The following is a 23,303-nucleotide window of genomic DNA, read 5'->3' as shown; positions in this document are numbered from 1 at the left end:
TTTCCATGCTCACTTATTTTATCTTAAAAGCAGACATTACTCCTCTGATCTGTACAGCTGTAACAGCACAAGTGTAACTTAATGAGCACCTTCCTGGTAGTGATGTGTCGACTAACTAAATCCAAACAGAGTAAATAATTCTTGTGCAGCAAACATCATCTCTTCTTTAATTACTGTAGTTCTGAAATTGCAGAACATAATCTGCTTGTATTTTATTGTTATTGGTTTGCTGAATAAGCCACTAAATGTGCTCTACCTACATTTTGCAGACTTGGAACTGGTTTGGTTGTTTGACCTTGCAGTTGAATCTGATATATGTTTTCATTTAATACAACATGAAACAATATTCCAACATAACAGGTCCAGCCTTAATGTGAATCAATATACTTCATATAAAAACTGGCATACTTGAAATGTTTATTGCATGGCTAAATGATTTGTGTACAGGTCAAACTATTTAGGTAAAATGTTTCTTACAGGTGTTTTAGTGACAAATTAAATTAATAACATGCACTATACTGTATGACATGGCCAGCATGTACACTTTTCATTTAAATAATCACAGTATACTAAACTTGAAATGGGAACAGGACATTTCTGTGAATATACTGCATCTTACCTTGGGAAGATGATGTGTACCTTAAACTCTCCCTCCTCCATAGCTCCCTCAATCGTTATACAAGAAGGCATTGTGGTTTTGTTACAAACAGTGACTCAGCATTCACCTCAGTTAACTGCTGTAGATATTCTATGACCAAAAGCACATACACATGTCGTAAATGGAGTCCTGTCTACTGTTTTGTATCTGTAGTTGGGTCTTGCAGGGACTTTTCTGACAGCTCCTCTTGTCTGGATCTTGGCTCTTTTGTTACGCCGGGGTCTGAAAATCCTGGAGGATACAGGAGATTGGAAAAGGCATTGGAAAATTTTGTTAAGCTGAATGGGAAATAATATCTGTAAATCTCCTCATGAGATCACTGTGAAATGAGTGCAGTTAACAAATCAAATCAGGGACACTGAGCACATCTATGGAGCAGAGTGGCTTTGTGTCTGCCAAAGAAGTCACACATCTAGAACAAAGATCTTTTATCCTGTGTTAGCAGAGGATGTCAAACTTCTTATGGGTGATCATTTTAATTCTGAATTGTTGTAAAAAATGACAGAAAAGTATAATGATTTTGCAGGAATGTTAAATGCTAAGCCATGCTGTGATAGCTGTGACTTTACAGAGTGAATACAGTACACAAATTACATGAATGATAGAATGAGATTATGACAAACCATTGGAGCCACTCTCCTTCCATTTCAGCTTGTTGTCCTCGGTGTGTCGTGTCCAAGTGGAGCGGAAGCTCACCAGCTCAGCGGTGATATGAGCGAGACTCCACTGCAGACCTCTGGAGCTCTCCTTCCACAGATTACTGTTGAGAAAAAACAGTGCTGTCATTGCTGTACTTTTCTCCCCCAGCTTTACTTACTTACCTTCTTTCTTTCTGGTCAGTTGCTGGTGCCCACACTTGACTCCAAATGAGGTGAAATAGCTTTTATCCATAATGCTGCCCACTGATGGAATCAGTTTCCTTAAGGAACTAAGATATGTCCCAGATGTAGCCATTATTAAAACTAATCGGTTAACTTAACTTACCTGTGCTATAAATGTTATATTATTCCTATACTTTTCTAAAATTATGATAAGGTACTATAGAACTAAATTTTGTTTTACAAATTTTGTCCTTTCATCCTTTTAAATAATCATGTTTTTGTCTCTCTAAATGTCTGTTACAGGAATAGTGTTGCATTTCAAAATATACTGTTATTGTGTTAGCAGGTCCTGTGTCATAAAAAGCCATAGTATAGCATGTTAAAAGGGTAGAAAATAGTCATTAAAATATCATAATATAGCATGCCAAAAATGAGTCATTAAGATGTCTTAACATGTCAAAGAAAGTCATGGTATAGCATGTCATAAAAAAGTTATACTAGGCTATATCATGCCTTCAAAAGTCACAAAAAAAGAGAAAAAGAAATCTTAGTACAGCATGTTGGGAAAAAGTCTTTAAAAGGTTATTGTATTGCATGTCAAAAAAAGGTCATAGTATAGTATGAGAGAAAAAAAAAGGGGTGCCATATGCAGCTCTCTCAATGCATGGTTTCAAGTCTTTTTCGCCAAAACCAAACCAACTGAATAACCAACCAAAAAATATACTTTTTCAAAAATATCACTCCTTCCCTGTGTGTTACCTGTGTCTGTTGCAGGGGTCTGGTGGACCTGGGTTCTCTTCCACCAAAGGAATAACAATCTTTTCGGCCATGTCCGTCAGCAGGGAGAATGTCGGATACACAATAAAATCTATAAAACCTGCAAAAGTCACAATATTAACACGTGAAAAGAAAATGTTTCAGAGCTGTTGAAATATGATTTTTTTTTTAAAACCAGGATAGTTATTCAGCTGAAATTCAAATGATTAAAGCTATAAGACTCCAAACAGGAGTATGGATAGGAACTTGATCATTTTACAGAATGTAGTGTTTTGTGAGACCTACCAATCTGAGATTCGGCTACCAGGGTGCTTTTTCGATCACACAGAGGAGAGAAGGGAAGGCCGAGCTCCGCCTCTCTATCACCCTCACAAAGATAGAAAGAGAGAGAGAAGATATTTTAAAGGGCATCCCACACGTCAACTGAAAATAACTTTTTAAAGGTTGTTTGACTCCAACTTTCACTCGCCACCTGAGGCTTTCAGATTGTTCATAGAATATCATACACTGCTTCTGTGTTTTTAACGCAGCCAACATGAAACAGCCTTTTCAGGGATTAGCTTCTCCGGTGTAGGGCTGCCCAACACCTCCTCTATTCTATTTATTCTTCAAGTCCAGGAGATGAAATTAGAGTAGAGAGGATGACAGCACATATAAACTTATTGCTGCATGTATCAGAAATCCACTCAGTCAAAGTGCCAGCTTCACAATTCTCCAGCTAATATCTTGCAGTCAGTGGGCGTAGTTTTTAAGAACATGAGATTGAGAGTTTTTCCTCCTGACACCTGACTGGATGACTGCATCCCTTGCTGAGCTGAGAAAATAAAAACATGTAAGTGATACACTGTGAGAAAGAGGCTAATCTTAGCCTTCTAATGAAATCAGCATTGTTTTTGTACTTAAAATACTAAACTTTCACTGTCCTTTTTTTCCTTTTTTAGCTTAATCATTTTGTGACACACATTGTTCCCAAAGGCCAAGAATAATTTGTATGGTCAGTTTTTTTGTGAGGTCTGGGAGTATTTAAAAAAACAACATCATCATTTCAACAAGGTTAAATGTTTTGGGACATATCTGGCATAATCAATTCACACTGGATTTTTTTTTTTTAAGACTTAAATCTTGTGCAAAGTCTGAGCTTGTAAGATCTAGTGTCGCTTCAAGTACGCAAACTACACGTTCAATAAACTTTCAAAGAGACTTTCCTCTCTCTGACTGTCTCCGCTTCATACCTGAGGTGCTATTTATTTGGTTTTCTTTAGCTCTGACGTCATAAACCTCTTTGAAGGTTTCCCACTCTGCCTTTCAGGCTCCTATGAGTCATTTACAAAACTGCAGAGCTGATATTAGGCATCCAACCTTTTGACACATCAGTCATGCACAGATGATAACAGACCAACCTGTCAGAAAAGAGTAACGTACGTAGAACATGAAAGAACAGAGCTGAAATGATCTGAGCCTATAGGAGGTAATACTTCTCCCTACAACACTTCAGTGAGTGTTACATGTAAGATCTGATATCCACACTCACAGACTTACTTGACAATACTAACTAAAATTACTGAGATAAAAACAACACAATAACTCAAAATTCTAAGTTGTACACAATAAGATTAATCTTTAATCTTTCTTGTTTATATTTTTACTAGCTTTTAAGTAATTTTTTTTTATAAATTCCATGTCCTCACATGATGGTCTAAACCAGTGTTTTGCTTTGTTTTTGTCAATATTGTGCCTCGTTTAAAATATTTTTTTTCAGCAAAGTACTCTGAAAAACACTAAAATAAAAATACTCAAATATTCAGACTTCAGAATCCAGAATTTGTAATCATGCAATAACACTGAGACAGCATTGTAGTTGCAGTGAACTGCTTCTTTTTTTCCCTAAATTTCACTTACAATGTAGTGATAATTATTATTCTTAATAATATTTTTATGAGTTATGCATCACTGTTATAAATTAGCATTTAAAAAAATGTAGTGAGTAATTTAAGTTTTTTTTTTTTTAAATCTCAACAAGTGTTTTTTTTTGTTTGTTTTTTTGCCCAAACATAACAACACGATAACCACAGCCTTGTCACAACATAAAATAAGATGCGAAACTTGATGTAAAGTTTGAACATAACAGCTATATATGAAATGTATGTAACATATTCATAGTTTGCAGAAATGTACAATGTCAATATCTTGTTGCAATTACATAAAGAAACAGCCATTCTGTTTTGAAGTGCAGTCAACTAATGCAAATTTCTTTACCGCATATGTCAATTTTCTAGGATGGGATACTTTCAGTAATTAACACAATGATTCTCCTTTGTTTAATTCATAGAGAACCAAAGTTCAAAATTACAAGTTGCTGTTTTACAGTTGGTTTTGAGGCAACATATTTCTTGGCTTTTAAGGTTTTTGTTTTTTTTTACCTTTGTTACCTTTGAACAGAGCCAATACAGCAAACCCGCATTCCCCAGCTATTCCTTCGACAAGTATGCCTTATAACTATCTTATTTTCTGTTGTGTTTGAGCATATCATAACACAATAATATAAGTCTGATAATGCTAATGCTTGAGCTCAGAGGAAGAGAAGAGAAGCAGAGAAAGAGTCACATTGTCAGTTCGGGTCTATTAGAACTCCTACCTGCCTGAAAAACTCCTCCATCAGCGCTTTGGTCCAGCGAGAGTGCAGTGCCCAGGGCTTGGATGGATGGCTTATGTCAGCCGTGTGGAGTAACAGAGACAGCGCTCTGGGCTTGTCAATCCTGTCAGAGAAAACATGATGCACTTCTTGTTTTTGTTGTTGTGTTCTCAGAAAAAAAAGCAGACCTGACACCAGCCAGCATGACACCGATGTGTCTCTTTGTGCAGGATGTTTGAATCAGCTGAATCTGCTCTGAGCATTTTTTTTATGACCTCTTGATTGTGCGCCACAGCGTGAACAAGCGGCACAGTATATTACCGTTCTTGTTGTTGCAGACAGGATTTCATCCCTTTGACTTGAAGTAGGTGCGAGGACATGTCTGTGGACAGCACCATCTCTATAACAAGTGATCGCAGCTCCCTATAAACAAAAACAAACACACACAGTTTACCAGTTGACCTTGCATTATAGGAAGTGACTGTGCTGAGTATAACAGCAGACTCAGAGGGGTAACCTTTTTAGATTTCCTGATGGGTTTTCTTGTTCCCATGGTAACGGTGACTGCTAGAAAAGCCCACAACATAAAATGCTGCCGCTGTTTATCTTTGGCGATATCTGCAGAGCGCTCCCATGAATGAAAACAGTCACATACTGTGTCTATGATGTAAGATGCAGTGGCCTCCATGAGTATAAAAATCTTGGAATATTTTCTCATCAAAAACTGTGTTTCAGTGCAAAAATGGATTGTTTACACTCATAAAAATATATATGGGGGGACTCGGGTTGATTGACACACAGCTATTTTCTGGCCCTTTGAAGGTCACAGAAACACAAATTTAACATAATAAAGTTTGCTTTCTAAACCTGCAATCATCTACTATGTTCATACATCAAAAAAAAAAAAATCTTTGTTGAGGATAATACCTCAGTGTTAGATCATAAGTAAAAAAAAAAAACTGGTAGGTGGACTGAATGTATTACACTGTGTTAGATAGAGACATTGTGTTACCTCCAGTGCCAATACCAATGATGCAAATACTCATTGACCATAACTGAGTTTTTTACTTTTGATTATGTACATTGCATGTCACATAGTTCAAGTTCAAGATAAAATACAATGATTTTAGCCCACTGAGGGCATCTCTGATTGTCACTTACTGTAGAGGAAGCACACAGTGACTCATTCACTATCCCTCTGCTGATTAGTGAGTGAGTCACAAAATGAAAATAGTAACATGATCCTTTATTGATTCCTAACTGAGACATTTTATCGTAAGAGGGCAGAGGTCAGTAACAGCTAGAGGAGTGTCCTTGTTGCTGGTAAGGACTCAAAATCTCATTTAAGGACATTTGATTTGTGCTGGACAGAAAATTGCCCTCTCTCTATTGCAATATCTCACTCTGTAGCCATTTAAAATCCACCAATACAACTACACCACTTAACCACTTATGTATATATCAAACAATAAAGCTTCCATGGTTCTATGTTTTCCTTACTGTCAAGAAATTTTGTGAAAAGACCCAAACTGACATGGGCGGGAAAGGTGACAGGAGATTTGAAAAGCACGTAAAAGAAGTAAGCAGTTAACTCAAATAACAACCACGGCAACTGCAAATTAGGAAAACAATGATATTCAGGAGCTCCATAACCTCTGAGGAGAGGACGAGATCGATTGCCATGTAACAGAGACGGTAAATGATTGTTATTGCTATGTTATGCTATCGCTATTATTTATAAAGAGCTACTGAAACGCACAGTAAATATGTCACACTAGAGGCTCTTTTGATTTTGCGATGTCGGCATGCTGTCTAAAACCACACAGTGGAGCGGCATGATGCTGCCATTATTTGGTTCTGTGTCAAAATCCAAAGGCGGCAGAAAGAAGGGATTCAGTAGAGACCCTATAGTGTGATCTCTGTGTAAAAAGGGCTAATGTGTCAGACTCAAGCCCCCCACGACCCTGAACCAGGATAAGTGGTTACAGATAATGAATGAATAAAACAGCAAGGCGCTGTAGTTTTACCAAAAGTTACTCCAACAGGTATGAATAGCTCATTTGTTGGGAACTATTTTCAGCTGCGGATTAATACACATTTGGTGCTTTTGTGAGTATAAACGGTACATCAGGAAGACAGTTTATGTGGGATGAATGCAAAATAAACTACAGTGGCCATGATCATGTAGGTTCAAAACAGTGTAACTTTGAGCCTCATTAATGTGTTTTTAACCATTTTTGGACAACGGAGGTCAAAGGCATAAAGGAATATATACAAAGATACGCATGTCTTTCATTAAGATTACTTGACAATAAGAAAAAGAAAAAAGGCATTTATTGCCAAATTTATCCTTTTAAAAAAATCTTGGATTTTGTCAATGGTTACCTCTACTTGTACTCTCTCCTTGCAGAAAGTGTCATTATTTTCTCATATTTAATGTTTTATTGCGCCCTTGTGAAGCACTTTGAATTTCCTTGTGTCTGAGTGGTGCGATATAAATAAACTTGCCTTGTTTTGCCTTATTTTCGTCTTGTTGGTGTACAAAACGTGAAGGTTGTTGGGTAACTTTTCTAATCTCTTTCTTTTTCAGCAAGTTAGTTCTCAGTATGCCCTTCAACAAAAACAGAAAGTTTGCTCACACTCAGCTATGTAGTTATGTAGGTGGAGATCAGGCTGGGTTTTCCCCACAAAAGGAGCTCATCATACCATTTGCTTAAAATGCACCCTGACCTGTTGGGTTCATTTTAGTAATCTCTGCCTAGTCTATGATGGATTTCTCTCTGGTCTGAATACTGGTGCAAAACACAGAATCACAATGAATGATCAATGATTTAGATGGCCAAAAGAACCAGATTTCATTGTCGCTGTGTTGAAAAACCTCATTTGACCATTAGTCAACAGGAAATATAAAATCAAAAATAAACTACAAAAATCATAATGAGAACTAGAAAGATGCACTCAGTATGTTACAAATCCCCTCCAAGCACCTGCTGGAGATGGTTGCAGCCCCTCTAGACATTACATGCAGCGCACTTGCACCAGGTGGCTACGGCTTCCTTCAAGATGTTGACAAAGACAATTAAACAGGTATTTATTCATCTCTATTTGTGCCTTACTTTAGTGGATCGTAACATATCAGGTGTGGAAAAATATGCAGATGCTTGGTTAAAAATGAAACTAAACATTTCTCTGGAAAGCCTTTAGCTCTATTGTTTTGCTACATGATTCTGCTGATAACTTGCGGCCACTACGAGCCTCTTAAGAGGAATGATACTGAAAATTGACTGACTAGTGGCAAAATACAGCCTGCAGTGAGCTGCCGTGCATTGGCTGTAGAAAGAAGCACTGGATTGATTTGTTGCTCTGATTCCTTCAGAGCTCTTTTCTGCCAAAACTGTGTAACTATTTTCCACAAAATGTGACTTCCTTGAATAAAGTGTTTCTAACTGAAACAATAACAAACTACACAGTTTTAGATAGTAACCATAGTCATCTTACATCCATTCCTCTCTGGTCAAATTTGTGAAGATGTTCATTTGGTCGTCCTGCAGCAGGCGAAACGCTGCACTCAAGTGATGGCTCTCCTGTACCGACCGATCGTTGTAGATCAATGCAAACTCTGACCTGGCAGACAGAGGAGAAGATCGGCACAGAGAAGAGAGAGATAGAGAGTTTACAGAGTGTGAGTGTGCATTAAAGTGTAGCTGTACATTTCTGTCGTGGTGAGGGGAGGAAGAGGTGAGGACGAGATAAAAAGAGACTCCTCGGGGAATAATATAAGCTCTATTACTGTAGGTTCAAAACGATGAATTTGAAGTACTGAGGAGGGAGTGGGGTGTGATAAAAACTGGCACCATGTGGGTATTAATGACTCAATATAGCAAGTTAATTAACTGATTTCTCAATCAGGAATGCAGCGTCCTCTAATTTGCATAATCTGCTATATTAGACTGTTGAAATGGTAACAAAGTACGCTATGAAAAGTTTTCCAATTAGTGATTATTTGTAAAACCAAACATAAAATAAAACACTTTTGAAAATGCCTTCAAAGAAAATGTTCAGCTGTGTTAAAATGGTCTTTTGGGGGCTGTTAAAAGTTTATAGTTTCCTCCACAGAGAGAGAGTGGCCGCAGCCAGCTTGAATTCATGATGATTACAATGGTTTTAAATAATGATTCTTACAACATTCCACGGTGGAAAGAAAACCTCAAGTGCCACTTCATTTTATGGATCCGTAATTTTCAAATACCTTTAATTTCCGGGGATATAGAGTCCTGGTTAAAACTTTGTACTTTGCCTGTAATTATACTGAACGTGAATTAAAAAGATTCTCCATCTCCTGAGGGAGGAACAAACTATTAAAAAACTGATCAACATGGACTAAACAAGGAAGTAATCTACCTTGTCTCCTATGATTTTCTTAAATGATGTTTTTAATTATGTACATTTATTTATGTATATTATGTTAAGTTTATAAGGAGTCATTGATTTCCAGAGAAATTTCCCTTAAAGAATTGCTCAATTCAAACTACATTAAATATGTATTTTAAATTTTTATTATAAAATTGTATTAATGGAAACTTTATTCTTCTTTCTCTAAGAAATTGCATGCTTGCCTGTTGACATATTTCGAAAGTCTGCTGAGCTGCTGTGCTCTGATCAGTGGCTGTATATGAAGATGGACAAAATAACCAAAATGAAGACAAAATAACTTGCATGCAGCCACTACCAACTTGCACTGGAGTATTGATTTCCCGCCCACTCTTTTAACTAATTGCAAGCAACTGCACTGATCACGAGCACACCAACTGGCCCACACTGCCGTCAATCATGACGTCAAACCCATCATGTATCGAATTATAACTAAACTTGGCAGAAAAATGAACACTTGAAAAAACATCAGGGTGATAAGAACTACCTAAAATGACAGACACCATCTTTGGCAAAAAAAAAAGTTTGACTTTGATGTTTCAGTTTGGCCCAAGTACATCCAATAATATAACATAACTAACATAGAGAGGGCAGGGTTTATGACCTGCAGCCAGCCACCAGGGAACAATCGAGATGTTTTGGCTTCAATTTTGGGAACTAATGGTTATTTTGCATGCTAGTGCATGGCGGCTTTTTGTGGCAATTGTTTTTCTTTATTTTTTTTAATTAATATTTTAGGAAGAGCATTTGGGACATATTTAAATATTTGAAGGGGTGTGACCCCTTCAGTGTAGAGATATATTATAATTACTGCCTACCTTTTCAGGATATCATAGGAAACTATACAGTAACCATGACATAAACTGTTACAGGACATACAAACAAATAAAATAAAGGCTTTTTAAAAAATTGTACTTGGACTATTTTGGGGAAAAAAATCTTTTTTTTTTTGGTGGACTGAAACTTCAAATGAATTTCAGTCTAGTCCTGCAGGAGTTTACACAGCTTCAATCAGAGCATCAGAGCTGTGAAGAGCCCCATGCAACACAACATGAAGCTGTTTATTTAGTCATATTTTGGCAAAATGTTCAGTTTTTGGAGCACACAGGTGGACACCGGGGAAATGCATTCTGCTGGAGGTTGGTTTGAAAGTTTTTGTTTTTGATACTTCTCTGGAGCTGACCATAGCCAGTGTTCTTCATGAGATAAGAAACAACAGTTATGTTAAAACAGCCATTTTTTCTAGCCTATAGGAGGTGAGTGTTTGACTCTGAGGAGATATATTCGGGGTGGACAATAATTATTCCCAAAATAAAGCATGATGATGATGATGATGGGTGCCAAGAGACTGCGTTCTTTAGCTCTCCTATGTGGAAAATCGGCATCTAAAAATACTGCATTCCCTCCATGGAGATGTGTTTGCATTACAGCGCTCTCCCTCTCTCCCTCCACTCTGCCTAAAATTGCAGCAAAAAGAAACACTACCTTACTATTTCTACATTTGCTGACTACTTAAAAATGTCAAAACAGGATGCAGCAATATATATAGGCTATAGCTTGATTTTTATAAGACAGGGTAAAGATAGTAAGTTTAAAAAAAAAGCCTTACTTTGTGTGGATGTGAAAGTTGTTTGTGGTTCCCGTGTGTTCATAGTCATGGATGGCGGCAGCAAACAGTGATGCCATCACCTCAAGCTCCGACAGCCAGTGCTTTCAAGACACAAGAGACAGAACAAATCGATATAAAAACATACTGTATAGATCTCAGGGTGCACATACTGTCTATAGTATACTATACTATATATATCATAGTCCCTAAAAGAGTGATGTTAAGTAATGTTTTTAAAATAAAGGAAAAACAATGGACAGCTGATTGCTGGTTGTAGTCTTCATAGTGTGTTCAAGCAAATTTTTGGCAGAGGTGACATGAGGTGGAGCAATAGTTGGCCTTTGATTCTATTAGTTATTTAGTGGTGTTTTGGTGTGTGGGCCCTAATTAATACCATATTTTGTCCAATCATGTTGAAAAGGAAAGTATATAGTTTTTCCAAAAGGTCACAATGAAAGGCAGAGTGAAAAGCAGATCATCATGGAGAAGGGTGACACAATGCCATTTAATTTTATCTATTTAAATAGTTATTTATTCAATTAATTATTTGTATTTATTTTGCATTAGCTTTATACAATCTTTTAATTGTTATTCTTAATCTTTCCTGATACCTCCAGTGTTTCCTCATCTGAGACAGTGTTTCCTCAGTTGATAATGCCTGTTGTTACCTAGTTTTATTAATGTAGATGTAGATTAATGTTTAACCTTATGCAGGGTGGGGGGTGGATGGTGGGGTGGCGGGTTGTATTTTCTTTTATATGACGTTACTCTGTTGGTTTGTAAAGCACTTTGTGCTACAATATTTTTTTGTATCAAAAGTGCTATATAAATAAAGTTTGATTGATTGATTGATTAATTGTAAAACAATGGTGCACAATTTCAGACAGTCTCTCCTGGAAATGACAGAAATAGAAACTTATGCAGGACAAAAAATAAAAGTAATAAAGTCAGCCCAGTGTACCACGAGTCCAGAGCGCAGTAGCAGGCAGTGCAGCGTCTGCGTCACATCAGCAGCATGAACGTGGCTGTGGTACGGGTTGCTGTGTTTGCAGTATCCTCTCTCCAGCGCAGACAGGAACTCTGTCAGGCACGAGATGGGGATCTGCAAAGTGCAGAACATGATCATTAAAGTCAAAGTCTTGTTTGAAAATCCATGGTTCGCAAAGTTTGCGTCAACAATAAAAGCCAAAACAGCCTGAATGTTGAAATAAAAACAGGGTTAGGACTGACGGTATGATGCATGTGATTTGAACACATAACTTGGCAACGCATTGTTCCAAATTGATAATAAAACCCATATGCCTGATTATATCTGAAATTATAACACACATTTCCCACAGAAGCAGAGGCTACAAGGACAGTAATGATCATATTGCTGTAAGATATTTCATCTAAAGCACTGACAGTCTTGCATTCCTGTTGTAACATATTGTATGTGAAGTGCAATGCAAAGAAATCCAAAGTTAAAAGACCTTAAAGCGGCTGTTGAGGCCATATCTGGTGATCAGCTCAAAGAACAGAGTTCGTAAAGCGTGATCAGAGCTGGCTGAGTTCAGAGCAAACACGTCAAAGCTCCAGCGGTCAACATCCTGAGGAGAAGGAGGAGAAAGTGTGTGTGTTATTGATGCATACTTGTGGTGTGTATACGATCCCTTATGTGATGTCCGATTTATTGCACAAACACATGACGCACAGAGAGATTTATGATTAGTGGAGGCTTACTCTGAGGCAGTTTACGACCGCTGCAGGTTGGTCTGGCATGGCTGCTGTGTAGGCCCTCTTGAACATCCTGAAATAATGCAATGTTTATGTTGAGTTCAGTTAAAGTTCAGATGTTGACACTGTGCAGCGAACTCGTCTCAGGAGCTGTTTATATAAATCCTCCAAAGTCCCTTTCCCGTTTGGAAGGATGTTTTAAAGAGAAAAGAAGGCTAATGTTTCACAGTCCAGAGCAGCTGTCTGTGTTTTCTGTGGCTGTGATGGTAACAATACTGTATGAGCTTATATTAGACTTATAGTGCAGACGTGGAGATCAGTCATTTACAATGGGAGTTTTATGGTATGAGATTATAGTTAACCTATTTTATTGCATATAAGTCTCATAAATAAAACATATAGCTGCATGGTTCTTTTCAGCACCAGCTGCATTGTTACAGACAAATCATACAGGCCTCCTCTAAATGATCATAACCTTAAAATGCTGAAATAGACATTAAAATTAGTGTTATTTCACCTCTCCACAAATATTCCAGCTTGCACTGCATGCACAATGCTGCGAAACTTCGGCTTCTCGTCTGAGCGTCGTACAGGCCGTCGAACCCTCTGTGTGAAGGTGGACGCCAGCCAATCGGTGACCTCTGACGGCACGCCATCTGACTGCAGCTGCTGAAGGTCATCTTCAGATTCCAGACACTGTCTGAGAGAGACAACACACAAACAGTGACTGTTAAGACATATGTTATTAAAACACATAGTGATAGACAAAGACTGGATTCAAGCACTGCAGGATCAGTCGCAGTGTCCAAAATCAGTCCCTATTGCACTGCACTGTATTTATCAATTATAAAAACTTCCAGTCAATCCATTTAAGATCCATTACTGTCAGCAACAGTAAGTTTACACAAAATCTCAATTCATTACTCAAAAGAGTAAACAATTAAGTGTCTATCTCTATAAACATATATGCATAGGTATGCAGTATCTGTATTAGATTTTCAGATCCAAGTCTGGTTCCTGTTTGCAGCCTTAGCAGTAATGACCAATCACATTTGAGCAGCAGGTAATCAGTCTGTGTGGAGAGCAAAAGAGGCAGAATGCATTGGCTAAAATGTAATCTCGCAACCCACTGGCTATCGTCTGACTACTTTTAGTACTTTTCTTTGATTCATCTGCATCCATGTACATGTTTAAAAAAAATAACTAAAGTGACCAGTGCAAGAGTTTTCTTTTCCTAGTTTGCTTCTGATTGGCTTTTCCTGACATTGGTGCCCCAACTCTAACTAATCTCACTGTAGCACCCTCCAAGAACAGGCACACGATCTTCATTAAAAAACTGGGTTTAGTATTCAAAACCAACCCAACACATGAGAACTGAATTAAACAGAGAGAAAAAAAAACAAAATTCAATAAATAAAACAATGAATGAACTCATAGCTTGCCTTTAAGTGATTATTCACTTGTAAAAACATTTTTCTCTGCACTTTAAAATTACATACACCGAGCCCACCTAGCATGTGAAATTGCTAAAACTCAGTTATTGCAAACATTTTAACAAACATGAACGACAATCAACAAACCTCATAGGCTGCTTATCCTTTCAGAGGGGCTAAATCATCCTTGTCTGTTCTTGTCCTTGTATTCTTCCTTCTATGTTTATCTGTTTACATGTTTATTATTTGCTTAGCTGTCTCTGTTCCGTTTTCTGACGTATTTTGGCGCCACGCTCAGCAGGTGTTCGTATAATTAATTCCGGGCGGAACACTCGCGTAGCGGTGATTAGTTCCGCCTCTCAGATTACTACTGTTACCCATAGGAAACAGAACCAGGATCAACAGCCCAAAAAGAAATAATTAACCCGATGATGAGAGGCAGTTACATCCACCCCTGCCTAAACTTAACCAACCCAATCATCAAAGGTGGTGAGCACTAGCCAATCAGAGAGTGAGCAGGGTAGGCCATGCCTTAGCCATCATAGGGAAAATAATAATATAAGAAAATTGTAGCACAGCCTGTAAAAGAGGAAGTTGTGCGGATATCCACCATGGATGTATTATAGTGAAATCGATATCCACTGGCTACATAAGATCCTCTGAAATAACGGCCCTTGCACTCAGAGCCTTATCATTGTCAGACCAGTAGCCAATGGGTTCAAAGACTGAGGGACTGATTTGGTTTTAATGTAGTTTATTGGATCTCTTACACAGAGCATGCCACTGTATGATGGCAGTTAACCAGACAATATCCTATCATACAAGTGGTGTTGCTGACTTTTAAAAGGAAAATAAATAGTTAGAAAAAAAAAATTAAAAAATAATAATCACAGCAATATGCAGGTAAGAACAAATTATCTGTTATTTCCTCGCATACAGAGCTGAAACCTAAGGATTAAGAAAAATAAAACTTTTAAGGATGCTGAAGAAATATTGTACCAGTTTTGACAATATTGATCACTATATGTCAATTTCTATAAAATGTTCTGTGACATTAGACATAAATCCTGATTGTTTACAGTGATTATGTGTCACATTAGCAACACATTAGTTAAAGTGGGAAGCTACAAGTATTCAACTTTTCATTCTAGCGTCTCCAAGTAGAATTAACGTTGACACCACTGTCAGCCAGTGACAGTGAAGACTACTGGGATTGTTTTCCCTTTCCCTCAGAGCTTAGCAACTATCGATAGACCTGCAATCAATACTGAACATCATCATCAACACACACAGAATTGAAGAGAGAAGAAAAAAGTATTTTCACTGAGAAGGTTAAGTAATTTTATAAGTATTTTAGACAGTCATAATTAACTTGTTTTAAAACATAAGAAATCTAGCATTACTTGATTTTGACCATTGCTTTGGATTCTGTTTGTCGTGGATCACCTACATTCAAGTGCTTCGAGAAATAACTCAAAATACAGGATCAAATTAATTCAAATAAATTATTATTATTATTATTATTATTAATATTAATATTATTTGAGCATTAATTACAATAAATACTCAAATAATGTGACATTCATTTCAAATGCGCTACAGTAACTTTCACAGTTACTGTAACAAGCAGGTCGACCTATAAATCAATGGACTTAACATAAAATTATGCCAACCTGAATGTTGATCCAGTGATGCTATTCTACAGGACCCTTTCCACTCTCTGCCATTTACATTACTACTGTAAACAATAATGACAAGTTCAAAATCACTTGTTTAATGCAAAATTAATTATTTTCTGTGGATAGCTAGTATTGGACCAAACAAACAGCACAGTTCCCCTCCTGCTTTTGTTGTGCAATGGTTTCTTCCATTTGTGCTGTAAATCACGCCGTCATTTTTCCCATAGGATCATATCCGGAAGCAAGCAGAATTACATGGTGAAAGCTAGGCTAATAGCAAACCAATTTAAATGCAGTTTTGTCATTGTTCTGTTGCCATTACATTGGGAAATCAACATTAAATTCTGAACTAAATGTTAAAGAACAAAGAACAAAGCAATAAGAGTTAATATTGACTTTTTTCTTGAAATTCTAAAAGTGACTTCAAAAAGCCTATTATCACAAAACACAGTTTGTCTCAGGGGGATTTACAGCATACGACATCCCTCTGTCCTTAGACCCTCACATTGCCTAAGGAAAAACTCCCCCAAAAAACCTGTAACTGGAGAAAAAAATGGGAGTAAATTCAGGAAGAGCGCCTGAAGAGGGATCCCTCTTCTAGGACAGACAAATGTGCAATAGATGTCAGAAATAACAATTAAATTACAATAATGACAAAAAAGAAACGTCGAGAGGGGGAGAGATGCACAGCAATAACAAATGCATGTCATATAACAATAGTGATAGGTGTAAAATTACTAAATGCACTCTATGATACCATGTGATGTTACGTGCAAATATTGTGTGTGTTAATAAGAGTCCCATGCGTTTATTGATAGTGGAGGCATGATGCATAATAATGGCAGTGGTCTGGATCTTTTTTTCTCGAATGCCCATTTGTGAAAACTATATAACATTTTATTGGCTTTTTGACACCTCATAATAAGTGTTAATTTGATATTTATGGCCTTAGTGGGTGATTTGAAGAGAAAAGGAAAGCAGTCCAAACACCACTGTTTTTGTACTGTCAATAATTATTTTCAAATAAACAAAAAGAAAAAGTAGTTTTGGATAAGGCTTCACCTCACAACCCCCAGGTGCTCTGGTTTTCTCCCACAACCTGCAAATGGTTGTCTGTCTGTATGTGTTAGGCAAGGTAGCTTTATTTGTAAAGCACATTTCATACAACAGGCCAACAGGGTTGGCCCTGTGATCAGCAGTCTGTTCAGGGTGCACCCCACTTCTTGCCCACTGTGAGCTGGGATGAGCTCCAGTCCACTGTAACCCCGCTAATAATAAGTGAGCATTAATACAGTAATGGGATGATATTAGTTCTCATCATTCTTTTGGACCTTTACTATGTAAGTTTAAAGAAATGAACTGTTTTCTTAAGGAGGTAAAAGAGCTTGTATAAAAATTCTACTCAGCTGAAAATGTCAACATGGCATTATTCTTCATTATCCTACCTTGATCCATCGAGGTAAACTGCCTCCAGTAACGATGCTGTGAAATCCAGATTCTTTTTGATTTCTTCAAAGTCGACATCTTTCTCCTCCAGCTGCTTCAGCATGCTCCTTAGCCTGGAAGGAAAAACAATCATTTATTTGGATGTGACTGCAACAAAATAAAATAGCAGATGCCCCTTTTTTGAAAGTACTGGAACTGAAGTTTTTACCTCTCAAAACAACAATCCCAGAAAGGTAATATTGGCGTGCAAATGATTGAAGGCTATGGCAGTTGAGCATCAAAGACTTCACATTAAATCACAGCGGGTACAGACAAAAAAAATTAGAGCTCCAAAAGAACAGACAGTTATAACAAAATGGGACTTACAAGCTTTCAAAACACAGCTCTAGAAATTGACAGCACTTGTCATTGTCTCGAGGGAGTGAGACAAGGTCTGAGGAGTGCTTTAACAAGTTGAGAAATCATCATGAAAGGAAAGAGTTCATTTGGAAGTGATTTAAATGCCAAGCTGTCCAAAGAGAGCCAGTGGCAAAAGGGCATCATTAGTGCCAAATTTTCCATGAGAGGAAAACTTCCCATGGTTGAGGTCTTATGTAACCCACATTTTGTCAAAGTAAACTCCGTGAAAAATGATGTTTTGGAGTTTTTAAAACTTGGCCTCATTCTGATCTTGTCTGAGAACATGTTGCTCAATTTGAAACTTTTAATCGAATTATGATAGAGAGTTGGTGGAACAAAATTAATCTCCTGCAGTGTAATAAAAAGCAAATGCTTGGATCACATGTCACCTTCAGTGTAACCCACCTGCAGCGTGTTAATGTAATCTCATCACGGTAATAAATCCAAAAGCTGTCATCACATAAAACAGCTCTGATGAAAAATCTCATACTCCGTTTATAGAAGAATCTCTCTACTCTGATTGGATTTTTTTCTCTGTGAGCATTGAAAAGAAAAACCCATTTGATTTGATATCATATTTGTTCCAAAGATTATTTCTCTAAAACATTTTGGTGTCTACGCTGCGGTGACTAGAATGATTGTGCCCAAACTGCGCCAGGCCACGCCGCAGAGCCAGCTCCTGGGGATGAGACGCTCACAGCTTTTCAAGTGTTTATCACGCTGGCAAGGGCTTTCAAAAGCTGTTGAGTCATAAAAATAGCATGCATCTGAATGCCACTGCTCTTTCAATCTCAAGTAATCTTTCGTGATAACACAGCCTTTTTGTTTCAACTGTTCGCAGTAGAAGAGTCCCTGACAGCACGTTTACAGGAAATTACTTGTCAAGTGCACTCATGAAACTGTGTTTATAGAGAGAAATGACAAATCCTCCTTTGGCTCAGGCTTTGTTGAATCTACACGCTGCATAGTGTCTTACTTATGAGTTGCAGTGTAGAAGAGTTTGAATGGTATCAGCTTTGTCAGCACAAATCTCTCAATAGATTTTTGTCTGCATAGATTTAATTGAGAAAAAGGAAGAAAACGAAAACTTAAACATCACATCATATCTCATATCATCTGAAAAGTCCTATGAGTCAACACCAGCAAATATTAGCTGTCATGATGCAAAATCACCAAACAAGGTGTTAAGCTCTGAACCACGCACTAATACATCAATGTGTTAACCAAAACAAAACCACATGACCCATCACCCTCTGCAGCACCTCATCCTCCCACAGCATAAGCATGACTGAGATGAGTGTTCACACAGCCACTTAGAGTGACAAGCTTTCATGCTGCCAAGTATAGTCTGAGAAAATCTTGATGAATGCATAAAATCTGTCAAATCCACCACAATCAAGCAGCACTCTTTTTGAGAAGACTTTTTAAGGTAAGATTAAACTTCTTTTGTTTGCTTTTGCGTTGATCTGCAGTTAAAATGTGTCAGAAAAACAGCAGACGGCCGATGCGTTATCTCTCATCAGTGTGCAGCACAGGGTGGATTTTGACTCACATATTTCCATTACTGCAAAACAACAAATTTCAAAGTGTGATCCAGATAGCCTTACTGCACCCAACAACAATCAATCATATAAAATTAAAGATGCATGTTTGGAAAAGTCCTCCAGCCGTATTTATGCAATCACAGAAAGACTGAACTATGATATCATCTGTACTGATCCTGAACCCCCTGTCTTACCTAGAGATGGGGATCTGTAGCCGTTTCTTACGGATTCGCACCAGTTCAGCCATTCCACGTTCAAGCTGTGCCCCAATGGACCCCAGAGTTCAATAAAAAACAATAAAAGGACAAAAAAAGAAAATTATTGCAGAGAAGTTGTAAGCAGAAAAGTTCTCCAAACCACCAACGCAAACTTTGTGTGTCCTGAGACAGACTTCTGTTTCACCAGCTCTCCCACCCACTTCTGGGGGGACCTACTCCACTTCACTCTGATTGGTTGGGCAGGCCCAAACTGTGTCAGTGTGTATGTGTGTGTCTTTGTCAGTGACTGAGTGTTTGTGTATATGTGTACACCCGTTGTGTGAAGTGCGAGTGAGTTGACCTCACTCACTGATGAAGTGTTGACTGCGAGGCTTTCAAGCCGCGTGTACTCAAATCCCAAATGAGAATTTTCCACCGCAGCCGCAAATTAGGGAACCACACAGAGAGTCTTTCACAGAAACCCCACCAGAGTCACCCGAACCAAAATACATAAACAAAGCTTGTCCTCGAAAGCCACCCACAACAGCCCGATAGGTTAAATGCTGTTCTTGATACTGCTGTGCACAGAAAACAGGAGAGGTGAAAAAAACAGGCACTCTTACACTGTAAATAAATTTTCTTTGACTGTTTTGACAGGTTGCCTTTTTTTCCCACCACTACGTTCTCGCTGATTCACAGAATTCATTATGATTAAAAAAAATAAACATGGTGTTCCGACTTCCTTTTTATAGAAGATACAAAACCTGCAGTGACAGAGCCAGCTTCAATCAACAGCTTAGAGGCCCAAATCATAATAAAAAGCGTGTCAATAATTCACTTTAACAGCTGAGTCAAAATATTTTCATTGAAATTGCCACATCAATAAATGTCAGTGTGTTTTCTGAGGAGTAAAAGCAGTTTTTTGTCGGCTGAGACACCAAAAAAGGAAAGCACAGAAACCTACAAGATCAGACAAGACAATGAGAGTCGTCCCTAAAAAATTTCATAGTCTGATGTCCTAAAACCGTTACGAGTCTTTATTTATAGAGTATTGTGAGAGCTCTGTGATGATGTGGCTTACATGGGAAAACCCCCTGCCTGTCATCCGCCTCCCTCCTTGCTTGTCCTGCTTTGGCTGCTGGGTCAGACTGACTCCCATGCTCCCATGCTCTTTGACATGGCTCAACATATTGCAAAAATGAAGAGAAGTAACATCACAATGTTTTATTCTTTGTCTCCTGTGTCACTTTGAGCTGTTCCAAAAAGCAGTGAGGAGAAAGAGAATAAACAAAATGCCAGAGGTTGATGCTCCTGGTACACTTACACTTATATTTATTCTGCGATGTCAGTTAAAAATGTAAATTACAGAAAAGTAATTAATCTAGTTACAATCCTTTAAAGACGCAAAACTGTATTTCCTTTGTTTGCTTGCCAACTTCTTGCTTTACACTCTGAACTGTTTTATGTTATTTTTCTCCATTACTCCGTCATCCTCTCAGCCTCCCTCTGATGATGACGAACGCTCTCTCTCTGACCGCTCAGTGAAATAAGCCAATTATTACTCACTGGGCCCTTCACTTCACAGACAGAGAGAGAGAGAAATCTGACCATGGTGCACCATAAATCACATCTAACTGTGACTTGTCCCTGTATGGGAACGAGATGTTCAAGAGATGGAGGGTGCTAAGGGACACTAGTACCCTAGTACTTCCCTATTTAAAGTAATGCACTACAATTTGTATGCAATGCTCATGCTCATGCTGCATAAGGCTGCAAGGACTGTACAGTGTTCCATGATGTTTTTAACAGTAGGGTGTGTGCAATATGTGTTATGTGAAATGTATGTACAATAATTTGTATGTGCATTTCAGACTATGCAGACTTTATTGGTGTGATTTGGTACAGCTAGTGCTGTTTTGTTCATATGTGGTTTGTTTTATTGTGACTGTGAGGGCTTTTATGGGCGCAACATCTAAATTCAAGATGAATTTCCCTACAGGGACAATCAAGTATATCGTATCGTATCGTATCGTATCGTATCGTATCGTATCGTATCGTATCGTATCGTATCGTATCGTATCGTATCGTATCGTATCGTATCGTATCGTATCGTATCGTACCGTACTGTATCGTACCGTATTGTACCGTATCCTATCCTACATAATTGAGGTAGGAGGCTGAGATGACCTGTGTGCTGCAGGCTGTCCTCCCTCATATGATCAGAGCAAAGGAGGAAGTAAAGTCACACAGTATAAAGAGTGACCACGTGGGAAGCAAGGCTGGGGTGATGGATGGGTCTAGTAAACATGGGACTTTGAGCCAGGAGAGTTTGTGCCACGAAAAGCTGGAGATTGGTGTGTGTCCAATACGAAACCAAAAGTTGCCGCTTTCCAGCGACTTTTCTGCCACCCAACTTGGCACCCTGATGTTTAACAACCTGTCGCAACTTTTCTAAGTGACTTTTGTGCAGCCATATGTTGGCAGTCTAAGCCAAAACTGTATCTTTGCCTACCCATAACCTTTTAGTGTTTTAGCCTTTAAAAACATAAAGTTTAAGTGTAACTACAACATAATAACATACAAATGTAACTTATCCATGGTTTGCAGAAATATACAATGCCAAAATTTTCACTGGCACTGGGGTCAATTCAGTAGGCCAAATTAATTTTTTATTTTTTTTTTTGTAATAATGGTGCACTGACCCTGTAAGGTAAAAGTAATATATCAACACAGTTTCCTATTGTACATACTTTGCTGCTGAATATGTAAAATATCATTCAGCCAGTGGGGTAGATCTGTTTGTTTGTAATTTGGGAGACCTAACCCTTCAAGATCAATGAATTCATTATGAAAAGACAACTTCCTAACTATTATGGGACATTAGTTGTCATATCATCAATGAAAAGCATACAAAGTATGTTGCAAAACAAAATACAATGACACATCACTGCACTACACACCATTAACTGAGTAAATAAATAAATTTTTTTATGGTCAACAAAACCTGAGAATGTTACTGAAAACTGCACTGAAGTGTGAAGCAACAAAAATAAACCATTAAAAGCAGTCTTACCGCCCCAGTGTGGTCCTCCATGTCACAAGACTGAGATGTCTATCAGCTGCTCTGTGTATCTTGCAAGTTGGTGTCATGACCTGTGGCTCTGAATGCTGCTGAAGACCATGCGTGCGACTGAAAGTGTTGCAGAGACACAGAATGATCTTTGTGCCTTTTTGTGTTACTGTAAATGTGTCCTCTGTTTGAGTGTGTGTATACAGGGCTGTAGCTAATGTTAATCTACACTGCTCTGCGTTTACACTCTCAGATACATCCTTTCTCTGTCTATGTATACTGTATTTTGCAGAGGTTGTAGTTTGTGTGTGTATGTGTGGAGTATGTGTGTGGAGTGTGTGTGTGTGTGTGTGTGTGTGTGTGTGTGTGTGTGTGTGTGATAGAGAGAGAGAGACATAGAGAAAGATCCCCTGTGTCAGCAGGAGAGCCTCTGTGTCACCAACACAATCAGCAGAGTCTTTATATCAGGACCAGAGTTTCCACCATTAACTGTCCTCAGGGTCTCAGGATAGGATCCACTGTGGAGCTGCAGGGCAATAGTTCATTTGCATGCAAAGCCTTGAAACAAGGTACAAGGTAGATTACTTATTCATTTTTTAAACTATGTTCAGAAAAAAAAGAAAGAAAAAAACTACTTTTAAAAGATTTTGAAGAAAAAAAAACAGAGCCAAAAAGAATCAGCTTACCTTGATGTGTTGATGTTTTGGAGCAGTCACAGACGCTGTTGTATTGGAAAGAAAAAAATAAGTAGGAAACACACACATATTTAAAAGGACATTTTAAGGAACAGTTCACCCCAAAAATGCTTATGTTTCCTTGCTGTAGTGTTATTTATCAGTCTAGATTGTTTTGGCGTGAGTTGCCTAGTGTTGGAGATATCAGCTGTACCAA

The 23,303-nt window shown here is 38.0% G+C and overlaps 1 protein-coding gene across 3 annotated transcripts; it reads right to left on the bottom strand.

Annotated features, from left to right (window-relative positions):
- Positions 1–400: 400 nt before the first annotated feature.
- LOC121957469 (dual specificity calcium/calmodulin-dependent 3',5'-cyclic nucleotide phosphodiesterase 1B-like) lies at positions 401–22,522 on the bottom strand. Of its 3 annotated transcripts, none has more exons than XM_088089127.1 (14): positions 22,416–22,522; positions 17,202–17,315; positions 13,162–13,344; positions 12,651–12,717; positions 12,401–12,517; positions 11,890–12,030; positions 10,929–11,029; positions 8,387–8,512; positions 5,210–5,311; positions 4,892–5,012; positions 2,542–2,623; positions 2,239–2,356; positions 1,282–1,418; positions 401–889 (listed from the first exon to the last, which is right to left on the bottom strand). In XM_088089127.1, the coding sequence occupies exons 1-14, from the start codon at positions 22,490–22,492 to the stop codon at positions 792–794; spliced, it is 1,584 nt and encodes a 527-aa protein (XP_087945253.1). In that variant the 5' UTR covers positions 22,493–22,522; the 3' UTR covers positions 401–791. The 3 variants fall into 3 exon arrangements, with proteins under 3 accessions (XP_087945253.1, XP_042361983.2, XP_087945266.1); XM_042506049.2 differs by lacking the exon at positions 22,416–22,522 and adding an exon at positions 19,340–19,554; XM_088089140.1 differs by lacking the exons at positions 17,202–17,315; positions 22,416–22,522 and adding an exon at positions 14,225–14,379.
- Positions 22,523–23,303: the final 781 nt, after the last annotated feature.

This window comes from Plectropomus leopardus, chromosome 2 (genome assembly GCF_026936395.1).
Source record: "Plectropomus leopardus strain MGB_pleo_1.0 chromosome 2, ASM2693639v1, whole genome shotgun sequence".
Taxonomy (NCBI): domain Eukaryota; kingdom Metazoa; phylum Chordata; class Actinopteri; order Perciformes; family Serranidae; genus Plectropomus; species Plectropomus leopardus.
This window is presented reverse-complemented; position numbering and strand designations above follow the sequence as displayed.

Bases quoted from the DNA above. Each gene is read 5' to 3' on its own strand.
- LOC121957469 (XM_088089127.1), bottom strand. From the start codon at position 22,492: ATGACACCAACTTGCAAGATACACAGAGCAGCTGATAGACATCTCAGT. The intron at 13,345-17,201 runs GTAGGATAATGA...TGTCTCTCTCAG, and splicing joins GTTTACCTCGATGGATCAAG to ACAGTGTCTGGAATCTGAAG. The intron at 5,013-5,209 runs GTAATATACTGT...TTTCTCTGACAG, and splicing joins TGTCTGCAACAACAAGAACG to GATTGACAAGCCCAGAGCGC.